At 35.6% G+C, this 14,176-nt stretch overlaps 1 protein-coding gene across 11 annotated transcripts in view; it reads right to left on the bottom strand.

Moving 5' to 3' along the window:
* BLTP1 (bridge-like lipid transfer protein family member 1) overlaps positions 1-14,176 on the bottom strand; it is a 128,954-nt gene that overhangs the window by 14,700 nt on the left and 100,078 nt on the right. For 6 of the 11 annotated variants that reach the window (XM_067297678.1, XM_067297681.1, XM_067297683.1 and 3 more), the window contains 11 exons: positions 13,864-13,994; positions 12,268-12,391; positions 11,304-11,413; positions 9,663-9,753; positions 9,053-9,115; positions 7,196-7,437; positions 6,324-6,539; positions 4,801-4,981; positions 3,540-3,732; positions 1,201-1,362; positions 940-1,079 (listed from right to left, as the gene is read on the bottom strand). In XM_067297678.1, the coding sequence (XP_067153779.1) occupies positions 940-1,079; positions 1,201-1,362; positions 3,540-3,732; positions 4,801-4,981; positions 6,324-6,539; positions 7,196-7,437; positions 9,053-9,115; positions 9,663-9,753; positions 11,304-11,413; positions 12,268-12,391; positions 13,864-13,994 (1,653 nt within the window). The remainder of the gene's footprint in view (positions 1-939; positions 1,080-1,200; positions 1,363-3,539; positions 3,733-4,800; positions 4,982-6,323; positions 6,540-7,195; positions 7,438-9,052; positions 9,116-9,662; positions 9,754-11,303; positions 11,414-12,267; positions 12,392-13,863; positions 13,995-14,176) is intronic. The other 5 variants (XM_067297684.1, XM_067297685.1, XM_067297686.1 and 2 more) reach the window with 4 other exon arrangements.

Raw genomic sequence — 14,176 nt, 5'->3', positions numbered from 1 at the left:
ATGGAGGAATCTTGGATGCAGTAGAGGACATGTGCTTTCCCCTCTCCCTTCTCCGCAAGTCAATCCACAACTTCATTCCTTTCATGCAAGAACCGCACAAAAACAATTGACCCTTGAGCCGATCCTGGAAGCCTCACACCCCTCCCCCCCCCCCCAACACATCCTTGGCCAGCTGAGTTGAGTTTGCAGAAGCTGAGAGAGGCTACAAATTGTTGTGGTTAATTTTCATAGGCATAAAAAAAATTGTCAGAATAAGTTGTTCAATGTGGAAACATAATCAAATTTACACTATGAAAAAACATTGTTTGAGCAAAGTGGGAAAATGTAGTAGCAGCATTCAGATCAAACTCAGGTGCTCTGCATTACACTGCAGTAGCACTTTTCTCTCTGACACATACAGAGAGCCCGGACCCAAAGAATATTAAGCAGTGTGAATACACCTTACAGATAAGAACTATACATTCCTACATTTTTACACCTAGCATAAACTGAGAAAATTCTTTAAGTACTGTTTTTGTTTTGTAATAGTATCTATAAATAATAGATGTAAATACTAGTTATGAAAGATACTTTCAAAAAACTCCAAGATATACAAGGAGAACCTATGGATGACCAAAGTCTGCTCACGAATGAGCATGAACAAAGATAATGCTTCTGACAACAATTAAAAAGTAGTTATGATTAAAAATGCTCAGAACTTCTGCGGTTTTTCAAAACAGCTCATTTCTGTTGGTCTCCATGGGACCGAAAGATGTCAGAACTGCTGAAAGAAGTTTTATCTATCATCACACTAGATATGCATATCTCAGAATGGGCACCTGAAAATAATTAAAAAAAAACAAAAACAAACCAAAACAAAAAATCTCTTAGAAGCATGGCCTGTCTCAAAGATTGTGACTGAAGTTATTTGGTATACTGAATACTGAATTAAAACCTCACCTGAACCCGTACATAAACCACCACATCTACAGGGAAGGATGAATATGCTGATGTCGATGATGATACTAATGACGTTGTGGACTCTTCTAAGGGATCTTGTATATCAAATTGCCCCATGTCTTCATCCTGTGAACTAACAGCTTTTAACAAGTACAAGTATTCATTAGAAAGTGGAATTTAAAGGGAAGAGCGGCTCAATGCCATCAGAAGACAAAAAAAAGACAAAAGCCTAGAACACTAGAATATAAAGGTACAACCTACCTGTATAGTTCCTTTCAATTGGTGTAATCGGAATGGTTTCAAGAGCTTTCTCTAGAAAGTCCAGTAAGCATGGGCTAATAACCATTTCCTCTGGCAATGACTGGAGTGCAACCCACGCATATAGTTTAGCAGTTTTCACACCACCGCTTCCTTTCCCTTTGGCTGCAACATTGAAAAGATAAATTTGTCTAATGTAGTCCTATTTAACTACAACTGATAAACTTTAGGTGATATTTCATAACTAACAGCTGTTTCCTCTAATCCTCTGCATCATCATCATCTGAAAAGGTATAAATCAGAATAATTAGAAAAAAATTAAACCATAAGGTTTCACTAAAAAAAACCTGTGTGAAAACAACTATAAGTCTATCATGCTTGATTGTAATTGCATTGTGCTTGTTTCCCAACCAGGGACTCTTGCACCCCTTTGCTTCTTTCAAAATAGCATTGAAATCAGCCACACAAAATTCTTCCCCAAACAGACAACACAAAGTGACCACAGCTGACTGGAGATGAAAGAATATTAGGAAAATGACATAAATGAATTTGGGAAGAACGTCAGTTTAAACTGAAAAACAAATATTACAAGATTAAAACTGTAAATGGCAAGTCTAACTGCATTTATGCAAAGAACAACTGAAGATTCGAAACGAGCATTTTTCAAAACCTGGAGATAACCAGAGCATAAACTAACGGAAGGATTGTTCTCTCTTAAACTGGTGGAGAAGGCTAGCACTTGGATCCATGCTCACCAAAAGATAAAGAAACTTTTGGCAAGTTATGCACAGAAGATATTAGTACAGCTCAATTACCACCTATATGTAACACAGACATTAATTACTACCTGTAAGAATCAGATAGTACAACCAGAGGTAAGATATCATTCATATTCAAATAAGAGATAATGATTTGAGGTTCTCCAAGAAAAAGATATATATTAACTGAGTGCCTACAAGAGAGCTTAAAAATCCTTTTATTTACTAAGCAAACAATGAATTTTCATGCTATGCAAGCTATTCTGTCTCATGCCTCTGACTGTCTAGATTGTCCCATCTTGCTCTTACTGCAGACTAAAGACACTGAGACAAAATAGTTTCTATTCAAGGGGAAAAGTAATACAGATAATAAATATTTAAGTGCTGTAAAACCATTCATAAACTAATAAATTTTTATAAAAATATAAATACATAAAGAAATAAAATAATTGCAATCTCTAGTTTGGGGAGACATTCATATTGTCATACAAATGCAGATTATGTAAGTCCCTCAAATGTGGGGCTTACAGATACAAAAACAGCAAGACTTGGTAACTAGACATGACTTGGTAAGAATTTATAGGCAAAGAATGGAAAGAAGATATGTAAGTACAAAACAAAATTGAAGAAAAGTAGCATAAATCAAGACTATGCAATATTCAGCAATCAAAGAGGATGGACATTTAAAGGAGTCAGAGCTAATGGCTAAACAGTGTGGGTAAACTGAAGGTGTCCCCATTTCCACTCTTCTCTCCCAGCACCTCAGCTGGTTTTATAAAAAACGTTTTCAGTTATTACTTCTTCCTGCTCAAATTTTCACAAATTCTGGCTATTTGTTTCTAAATTAATATTCAAATACTGAAGGAGAGAGGAGTGAAAGTCTCAGAAGGTGGAGGTGCAATCTACATACCTCTAGATCTGACATGACGTAACAAGGACTCCTGCTTGAAAACAGGAATCATCTGAGATATAACAAGCTTTAGGTATTAGAACTCAGGTTATTCCAAATCACAGTTATTTAAGGGACTGCAACAGTTGAGGTCACTAATCTGGTATTTTGATTAATACAAATACCTCCAAACAGCTGTTCAGTATTACAGCAAACAACCGAATTCCAGAAAGCATTTTTCTATACATTACTTCCATGGCAAAAAGCACTAGAAAACTTAACGTATTCTTCAAATGATGTAACGTATGGATGTAAGGATTCATCTAACTTATTTTTCTTGGATTATGAATAAAGCAATCAGCATGGCACATTTTATACAGATACTTAAGCTTTATCCTCCAGTAATGAGCATTACTTTGTTAAATGTAAATTGAGAGAATGCAGTGATGGCCCTTCACTGTGATACACCATGGTGACTATGACAGACATTACTGAGACTGGTTTAACAAGAGATTTCTAAAAATGCAGCTTTATGAACTGCATTCATGCTTCTGGAATTGGGTTTCTGTAGCCAATGTGTAGACTTGATAAATATCATGCTTCAACCAATGTGCAGACAGATCTAAAGCTAGTAGATTATATGAAGGAAAAATATAAATCCGTGACAGTTTTAGAAGGTTATTGTCTGTAAGTACCTGATGGGATGGGTGGGGGTTGGGGAGGAAGCAAGGTGTTAGTCTTGCTGTGGGTAGTGCTAGATAAAGGAGGAGATGTGGCAGTATCTTTCATACCATACAGCTTGGACTCTTTGGAAAGGGTTCTTGGCAAAGAGGATCCTCGAGAAGTATTTGGCGATTCAGTCTTTAAAGTCTTAGAGTTGTAGTGTAACTGAAAGCAAATAAAAATCAATTTACTTCACAAAAATAACTCAATTTCTGCACAGCTGTTTTGTGTCACTCCTTCTCTTCTACATTTTTGCATTATTTACAAAAATATCATAGTAAGATATGTTACATTCCAATCACATTCTAGATATAGTCGCTGCATATGACTATCTAATCTTTGTACAAAAGATAAATTTGTACATCACCTCTATCATATGAAAAATTAAAAAAAATAAAAAAAAAATCAATGAAACAGAGCAACAGAGGAAACAAACCATTTAAAAACATGGGTTATTAATTGTATAAAGTTTGCAGCTTCTCTCTGTGATACTAACACGTCATGTGACACCAACTATTTGTTCCTGTCTGCATATAGCTTTCTTTCTGCCTTACTGCATGATGAAAATATTCCACTACTAAAATACAAGAACATTTCTGTTAAGTTCCTTTCTTCCTAGGACAGCAAAAAAAAAAAGGGGGGGGGGGGAGGACCCGTACAGTCTGAAGATGTTTGGGAGAAAGTTTTCTAAGAAAAGAGGATTTTTTTGAAGAATTTTTTATTCTGACTGGTATAATAAACGTTACACATCAAGCCACAGAAAGAGAGCTTCATGTATTATGTTGGACAACTACTAAGCTGCACTTCTATCAGTTACAGATACTGAACAGAACTACCTGTAAGAGAACAAAATACCCAAAAGAAAAAAAAAGAACACTAATTTCAGCCACCAAAATGTTAATGGAAGCGATTTCTTTACATTATGTATATCACATACATTGTTACAGAGCATCTTTTGACATAGTGCTGCTTTTGATGGGTACATACAGGGTTTTTCGTTTTGTTTCTTAAGAAAATGAGGGGAAATAGCCGGTAAGCTGAAAATCTCTAACAGTTTTCAACATAGTGTTACAGAATCATTATTCCTATTTTAGCAGTATCTGCGGCACTGAGATTTTGCTAAGGTATGCTGTATATATTAACTTGAACATACCATAACAATGTAGTTGGTTTTAAAGCATATTTGAGCAGAGAGAAAGAGTGTTTCCCTGTCCAATTATACATTACTTTTACCTTTACATCCACCCCAGGAATATAAAACACTGTTGTTTCCACATCGCTAGATTTTGTCTGTAGAGATGATGGCACTTTTTTGCCAGCAAGTAAGTGAGTAGTAGATGCATAATTAGTTTGAAATTTCTTCTTTTTTGAAGGAGACTCCTGATCTAAACTTCTGGAACTCCGATCATAACTCCTAAAATAAATACATTACATGTTATTAATAGAAACTTAATACTCTTTTATTAATAAGAGTATGCTGTCTGGTATTAAAAAACACCTATCAGATTAATAAGAAACAAACTTGTAATATCAGCTATACAAAGATTGCAATCCCTGCTTTATTCTTTGCTTCTGTGCCTGCACTCCCTTTCTGTCTGCCCATTCTGGTTTTGCCAAAGCTTATTTTGTGATTGTTTCAAAGAATAAAATCTACAAAATTATTTCATAGTCATTTGGCAAAAAACCCTCCATAGCTCTGTACCCTTACAGTGAAGTTCACGCACAGTATATGACTTGTTCTCTGTGAGCAGTTCCTTGATGTACAGATAATAGTTATCAATTTTCTTTCTCTGTTCTAAGGCTTGGCTGCATATAAATTCCTGAGATTCTCCTTCCTGATCTATGAAATCTTAGACAAAAGAAGTGTCACAGGAAAACAGACACCAATCACTTCCTAATTACAGATCTCCTTCATATACTGCTCAGCAGGAAAAAGTATTTCTCAATTGTTCCTACCTCTTAAAATGAAAATTAAAACAAGCAAATCTCATTTTCTCATACTAATTAAGAAATATCTTCACTGACATATAACAAGTTTCTTAAAGTTTGCAATATCATTAACATCATATCAGACTAAAAATAATTAGTGTAAAGCTGCCATTAGATGCCCAATCACATAAACACAGGAAAAAGAATAAAAAAATTAGGATGAGATCAAACCTCATTAAGATCAGAAGTAAAGCTCTTATGTCATCTCAGAAAAACATTCATTTAACTAAGAAAGGAACATAAAGGAACATATGAAGAATATTAGCATGCTTTTACACTCAGAATATAATGGGAGTCCTCAAAGATCATGAGAAAACACAACAGTAGCCCAATATTAGTCAAATCATTGTGTTGATTCATGACATTGTAAAGTTATGTCTCTGGAGACTGAAAAAGGGAATACAAGCACTTCAGAAGCTTAAAATTTCATCTACAGAGGATAAAATATGCTTTCAAAAAATATCAACAGAAGAGAGGCATAAGCCAGTTTTTCCTAACCAACTGCAACTCCCTGTGGCATACTCAACCATAACAATTGCAGCTCATGGTGATGTTACAAAATAGTGGTAAACTGGGAATAATGTGATGCTAGCAAACTAATTTACACATCTTTATGCTTTTCAAACAGGTCAGTGCATAAGAATCATTAATTACTGTGCATATCATGATAGTAACTTAAGTGATGGAAATAAAAGGGTTATAGCTGAAGAAGAATAAAATATTGATACCCTGTTCTCCACAAGGCAACTGAGTAGTAAGTTTCTTACCTTCGTAAACTAATGTCATCATGTTCCTGCTGAAGCGTTGTAGGGTGCAGTACACACTTTCCACAATCAATTTCAACCCTGATATCAAGTTCGAAGTCAATATTTCTCTCTGTGGTAGTGCCAGTCACACTTCTGTTGGTAGGTGTTGTTGGCCAGCGTTCAGTGAACAGTTGGTGGACTGCAGCAAAGCCTGTTGCTTTCTTCCGAGAGGTATTCCTACAGAGGCACAGTTGTGGACTAGATATTAGTGTGGAATTTATACTAGGAAGTATTGTTAGACTGCGTTCACACTCAGCATAAAACATTTTTGAAAGGTTTCTGGTTAAAGGCTTTATCTGATGTACAGCAATACATTGATCTGCCTGTCTTTGGCCATTCCTAAGGGGCCTGTCTCTGGCTTGGGGTACTACAAAGAACTAAGCCTTCCTTATTCTAAATTCTCAATCAAGCAAAAGATAGGAAAACATACATACAATCATTTTATTTGCAACATAACATTTACATTATTACATGCACTTTATGGAGGTATAATTGCTGGATAAAACTCAAAGTTATGCTGTATCTAACAAATGCTGTTCCCACTAAAACCTGCCCTTTGCCTCAAAAAACTCTCTTTCCAAGTTCTTCTGTTCTGTTCCAAGCCCTAAAATTTTTAACAGTTGTCTCTTTATAAAGAGCAACCACCTTTTCACATCAGTATTTCTCCCTCCCCGCAGTTAAACCTGCTGAACACAGCTTCCACCTGCCCTCCACATACACACTTCAGGCAAAAATCAGTCCTTCATCAGTAATAACAGCTTTTATAGACTTAAAGCCAGTATTTCAAGTGTATTTTCTTAATTTGCATGTTCTTCATTAGGACCATTACTTACGGTGGTTTCCTATAAAAATAAGTCCTCTCTCTTTCATGGTCATCCTCCTTCTCAGAGTCTTCACTGCTTGACGATAAGCTGTCATCCCGACGTCCTTCAGGCTGGAAGGGAATGCTGGGTGAGAAGACTACTGGAGTTTTGGATGAACCAAATACCGAGCATGAGCCTTCACTAGTAGATGAGTAATGGGAGGGACCATCAATAGTTACAGACAAAAGGTCCATTTCTGTCTCCTCTGGAAACTGATTGCAGAAAAACAAAAAGATATTAAATTTCCACAGATATTGTTTCCCTCAAGAATGCATTAGATAGCTCTGGAGCGAGGGGAGGGAGGAAAGAGTGGTTTTGAGAAGCTCTCATGCCTAAATTCCTCATAATACAGAGACACCTGATGTAGGAATTGCAAGATGAATTATGAAAAAAAAATCACAGAAATGAAAGCTTGCTGGGGAGACATTGCCACTGCCTAGTGATTGATCTGAATTTGTTAGCTAAATATGCTAGTTAAGCTAAATCATGCTCTGATCAATTCATACCGTCAGAAGTAATAGAAACATACCATTTAAATTTAAAAAAATATATTGTGAAAGAAAAGAACAAGAGATAGCAAAAATCATCATCAACTTTGTAAAGGGGGGAAGTACCCAGAAGTGTTAGTGAGATGTACATGCACAATGCTAACACAGAATGTACAGGATCATTTTAAACACTGGACTGTGCTCTTGGACAGTGTTGGACAGAAGTGCTTTGATATGAAATGAACTTCAGGCCAAATTTCCAAGAGACCTTCTATTTCTCATGCAAATTATACCACAAGCGCCACATAAGCACTTCTGGAACACCGACACCATTATTATGCAATTGAAAAGTATATGGAAGTGTTAGGTTAACACCAGCACTATCTGAGCAGTATTACTACAGAGCTACATCGTGGTTGTCTGCAAATTCAAATTAGAGATGTGTTAAAGTTTATTTAAGAACTGGCATCATAAGAATATTGTTTTTATTCAACACCTGACACTTAACACTATTTGATAACATACTGCTAGGCCAACAAAATTTAAGCTACTGGGCTTATATTTGAGTATAAGGGGGGAAAAAGGTAGGACAGCTTTTATATGTGAAGATATTTATATGTGCAAAGCACATTTCTAGGCTTCATTTCTCCTTCCCTCTCAGAAGTGAGAATCTATTTCCTAGAAGAGTGAGTTGGAAGGCAGAAAGGTAGGTTATCTAAGAAGTTATTTTTTTAAAAAAACCTTTTGTTATTATACCTAAAACATGCTTTTCAAAGCATTTCAAAAATCAATTTGTTCTCCATGTATTATATTTTGACACATTCCCTGCTCTGTGTTATTTGAAAATGTTTTACTCTGCATTAGCTACAGGAATTCCAACAGAAAAAAGTACGAGAAGACGTCCTCCCACCTAACAATTATTTTGTACTGGAGTCAATGCCTGCAATGTTGGAACACCATGTAACAGATGGAGACACCTGCACAGGCACCAAAGCCCTCCTCTAAAGTGTGCTCAAGACAGGTATCAGTCAAGACTAGACTTATGTCATTTTACATCAGGCTCGATCAGAGTCTTGGAAAATACAAAAACAAAATTCCACTAATTTATTTTATGAAAGTACTAAGTTTTAGCTCTACATAAAAATGTATGCACTCTGGAGAGTCTGTCAATAGCCTATCATATTCCTCTGCTTACTTTACAAATTTAAATTTAAGTATTTTCAAATTTGATATACATTCTGTTTAGCTGAGTGCAGAAAGAGATGAAACGCTGAAAAGCAGCTCCCTGTGAGAAAAATTAGTTCTCTGGCAAAGAGTATTTGTTTCTTCTCAGAAATACCTGAAAAGACCCTTCCCCTGGACAGCTGGATTGTTGTGCAATCCCCAAAACTGTTTTATTCAACTTAGTTAAAAGTGAAAAGAAAAATATAAATTAAAACAATTATAGTAACCTCAGCTATGCAAAAAAACACACAATAGCGACATTTTTAAAATGGGAAAACAAAACAATATTCAACAATCGTTTTTAAATGCATAAAGGGATATACTTGTAGGACTACAGTAAACTGACTCATTTCCAAAACTCCAAATATATTTGAATGCAAAAAGTACTAGATAATTTTTGTACACTTCTGTTAAAAGTGCCCACAAAAAAACCCATATTACTATTTTATATGTCAGCCTGGAAAAATACCCCTTTCAAGTATTTTCCTAAATATCTAAATTAATTTCCACCCTAACATTTCAATTAATTTCCATGTTAAGAAATCAAAACATCTATTTTCTATCAAAACAAATCTATTTTCAAAACATACCAATATTTTTACACACACACACACACACACACACACACAGAAGCAATCCAGGTCTGCCTAGGTATACCTATCTCATGAACTTGTGACCAAACGGCACAAGACATTAATTAGTATCACATATAAAGTAATTCTTACAGAATCCTGTATGTTAAAGGTCACTCTTGGCCCAGGAGATGCTGCATCTACACGGATATCTGGGAGATCTTCACTGTCTCCTAGTCGAGAGCTATAAGCAAAAACAGCAAGAATATCTTGTCAGTTTTTTATTACAGGATTTTGTGTCCATGTAAACATTTAACTATACAAATACACAACAATTAAAAAAAGTGCGGTCAGTGCTTGCCATATTATCAAGGAAGCAAATATTAAATCAGAATTGAAGCATTTATGGTACATGAAAAGGGAAGAGGAGGGGGAGAAGGAAAGAAGGAAGGTACACATTACTTGGCCAGTAGTCCAAGCTAACCAATCTCTGCCTTATTTATATATTTTTAACTTTCTCAGGCCTGAGCTAACATGCAGAAATTATAGAGAGAGAAAAAAAAACAAAAATAAACGAACAAAAAAACCCCCATACACGATTTACCATCTGGGACCTAAAACAAGTTGACAGGTGACATTCTCAAATGCAAGTGAAAGTAACTACTCAGCATTATAGAACATATAGATACTATTTTTCATTCACAACCAAAGTAATCATTAAATTTTTTAAAACTTAAGTGTTTCTTATTATGCTAGCCATAAGAATAAATTACAGAGCAGCACAAAAGCCTAATTGTCTTTCCCGTACAGTTTCTGGTTCTCTTCAGATAACCTTGTTAAAAGGTAAAATGAAAGTGTTTTTTGTCTGACAGATCCTGAACTAGAACCTTCATACCTGCAATTCTTGCTCTGCTTTAAGCATCAATAATGCTAATTAATTCAAAAGAAAGATTCCCTTTCCAAGGGCAGCTGGAAAAACTCACTTTTTAGTACTTTATTTAAAGGCTTTCATTTCTTTTGCTGGAATATGTATTTCTGTTATTTTCACATCTGAGTTATTTATAAGTTGCATTTCACTTCTACACAAGTATTCATATTTGAAACAAATTCCTCTTAAGAACTGCCATTCTCATAGAAAAAAAATGCAAAGAATTCTAATACTCCTCTCCACCTTTTTTATTTTAAACTTTTCTATATTTAACACATAACAATGCAGCAAGATTTTTTATTCCGAACTGTGAACCCTTCAGTTTTATCTACAGGAGCAACAGACTCACAAACACATATTCTAAAATCAGAGTAAACACTTTACAAGAAGATATTATACAGCAGCAGTTTTTTCATACAAGCAAGGAGAGTAAAAGAAAATTAACATTCATAAACTAAAAGAACTCTGCTTCCTTCCCCTCATTACAACATCCCTTCTTAAAACATGATTGACAATCAAGTATAGAAACCAGAAAGATTACTCTGTACCATTTTTACTTATACACTACAAGTTTCTTGAGTATGCCTTGAAAACAGGACCCTATAAAAAGCCCTAAGTTCCTGTAGAAGTGGAAACTTTCTCCTCAGATGACATGCTACTAGAGCCTGTCAAAAAAAGATGTTTCCAAAAGGTGAAAAAACTAATATTCAGAACATTCCTGTCTTCCAAATGGAGCTCCTCTTACCCAACCCGACCACCTACAGCTGCTGCCTACAGTAAAAGAACTTCAACAGCTCAAACCCAGGGTTTCCTCTGTCACACATGCTGTTATTGCTTTCATGGATCTCAGACTCCCAGAAGTTTACCTTGTTCTGTCCATTCTCTTCAGAGGTGGTCTTCCTGATGCTGAAATACTCTTAGATCGGCTATAGCTGGGTTTGTACCCAAGACCCCATTTGTCTTTCAAGGAAGCAGCCTAAAATAAGAAAAGAATATTTAAATGAAACACTGAGGTTGGTGCATAATGAAAAAAGAGTCTGGCAAGCTACAGTCTTACTTTATGCAGGTGTACCAGTACAGTAACAAGATGTGTTTGTTTCATAATGCTTCAAGTGCTCCTCTTTATTGGCATTTGCCCACATCATTTTGCCTCTGGATATATGTTCACCTTTCGCACTGGCTGGCATTGCTAAAGTCCTGTTGCCAGAGAGAAGCACGCCCAAAGCCAACAATCCAACTACTTTGGCACACAGCCTTCCTATCTACTACCACAGTAACAGAAGAACATGAGCTAGAACGGGAACATTTGCGAAGGAGCTGCAAACAAACTGTAAAAACAAAGATCTTCCAAATAATAAAGCATCACACTTGGAGCTCATGCACTAGGCATGAGTTTGCAACCTATGCTTTGCCAGGTTTGTTTGACACACATGCCAAGTGGGACACAACAGATATCTACCCTTTGCCCAGGCAAATAACATGCTTGCCTCTACATTTGCATTCAGCAGTCCAATCCGGAGCCATTTTAAAATCTAAGAGTAAAGATTAAACTACATATCTTCATGTATACTTTTTCCAATTATTTCCTGTGAATGTGCAAATAAAAACCCATTTATGATATAGTGGCTGTAAAATTTCAGTTTTCCTATCATTATTATTACAAGGGGGTGGGGGGGGAACCTTCTTCTCCTCATAAAGCTAAATGGGTAACTGAAATATTTGATATTCTTAACCTTTCTTTTTCCATGTCTAACATTTCTCTTGCATTAACTGACAGAAATGTGCAATTCAAGGGCTATAGTATTTTTGAAATAATTTAATACTGCTTACCCTCATGCTGGATCGACGAAGCTTTTTACGAACATCTCGGCGGATATCATTCACAGCCACTGACTCCAATTGTTGATACCGCTGAATTTCTTGATTTATAGTTCCTTCACTTGCACCTAATTTTCTGGGGAAAAATTATGGCTGAGTATCTTACAAATAGATAACTATTTCACACATTTTCACACACTATTTTCACCATTTCAAAAATCTCTGTGTTAAAACGATACACTGATATCCCTGTAAAACATCCCACTTTCTCATTTTTTCAGTGGTTACTTATGACCAGTGCCACCTTTTCCAAATACAGCTGCAGAAGATCTGTTCTTGTTTCATTATACAACTTTTTGTCAGGTATAATATTTTGTCCATTAAGAGGACCTTTTGATTATAAGGTTTCTATCTCTAAATCACTTCGCAGAGCAAATGCAGGACACAGAACATACTGTCATGCAAGGAGATCCCAAACAGCATGCTATGATGATGACCACGGTAGAGAACTAGAACAGCTAGTGCAGCAACTCTCTTATTTCAAAAAGCCCTAGATTTAAGGTCTTTCTGTGCACTTTCAGTCACGTGACATAGTTGTTTTTAATTAAAAACAAACAAAATGGGCAAATCAGAGAACTGCCAGCAGGCTGGAGAAAGATCCTGCTGTAGCTGTCCAACAGTCATGTCACGCAAATGACAGCTTTCTAAAGAAGATTACATTCTGCAGAAATATCACCGCTAAATAATTTACAAAACTCTGCTAAGTATCAGCTATTTTGAATGAATCAGGGTTTAGTAAGGCATTAATACACTCAGAATAGAAAGACACAAAACCTGATTTTGATTCTTGTATTTCACATTAGAAGAAACACTTAACCTAAGGCCCAAAGTTCAGATACAATTGCCCTCTGACTGCTCACAGCAATTTTCTTCCAAGTACAAGCACTAAAACATGCCTCCTCTGTATTATTTAACACATAATTACCAAGGTCTATATTACTATCCCAGACAGATCCATCTATAGCAAAAGCGCCTTAGGCAAAAAAAAAAAAAGAAAGAAAAAAAAGAAAAAAAATTACTGCTAAAAATGATTAATACAATTTACTTCCCCTCTTGCTGTAAGCATTATCAGATGAACTCCTTTCTTCAGGGTTTTATCATGTATAGTATATAAGTTTTAATTTTAAAATACCATCATGAAAGATGCAAAAATAGTCAATTTAAATGAGTTTATTCTTCTTTCAATGAACAGGACATTATTAAAGTAATATATTTTATTAATCCCTGTGATAAAAACCAAGATGTAACTACAGTTTGGGATAGGCAAGAAACTGATGATGCTCAGTCAGTGTAAGGCAGACCCAGAAGGAATATAGACTAATACGACACTTGGGGAGAAATTTGGGAGGGTACTTGCTCATCTGAATTTTTCTTAGGGAATCATCAAGGACAATTTTTTAAAACAAAACAATAATTTCCACTTGACTATCACAAATGCTGCAAAATATGTGATAAAGAAAAAAAAACAAAACCCCTCAGGTGCAGTTTTGTTACTCCCAAACTTTATGCAAGTTAAAGCAGACCCACATAAAGAAAACCCCAACTTACTTTAAATCATCAATTACTTTAGCTTGCTCATTGAGTTCTCTAATATCGACTAAACGTTTCACAAATTTTCTTCCTCGCTGCTCTCCAGTTTGGATACTAGAGGCTCCCTGCCGTCGGTGATCAACAATCTCCTATTTAAAGTAAACATTTAATTAGTGTCCTCATAAAAATTGGACATGAGTATCATTTAACAATAAACAAATTGAATTTCACACCTTAAAATTTGGAATATTGCATGCAAAAAGAATCAGTTTCCACTCAAAAGGCAGCTGATTGGAATTTTTCCAGTGATCCAAATCCCATCATTCAATTA

This window comes from Apteryx mantelli, chromosome 5 (assembly GCF_036417845.1).
Source record: "Apteryx mantelli isolate bAptMan1 chromosome 5, bAptMan1.hap1, whole genome shotgun sequence".
In the NCBI taxonomy this organism is placed as follows: domain Eukaryota; kingdom Metazoa; phylum Chordata; class Aves; order Apterygiformes; family Apterygidae; genus Apteryx; species Apteryx mantelli.
Note: the sequence above shows the minus strand (reverse complement) of the source record. Positions and strands in the feature narration are given on the sequence as shown.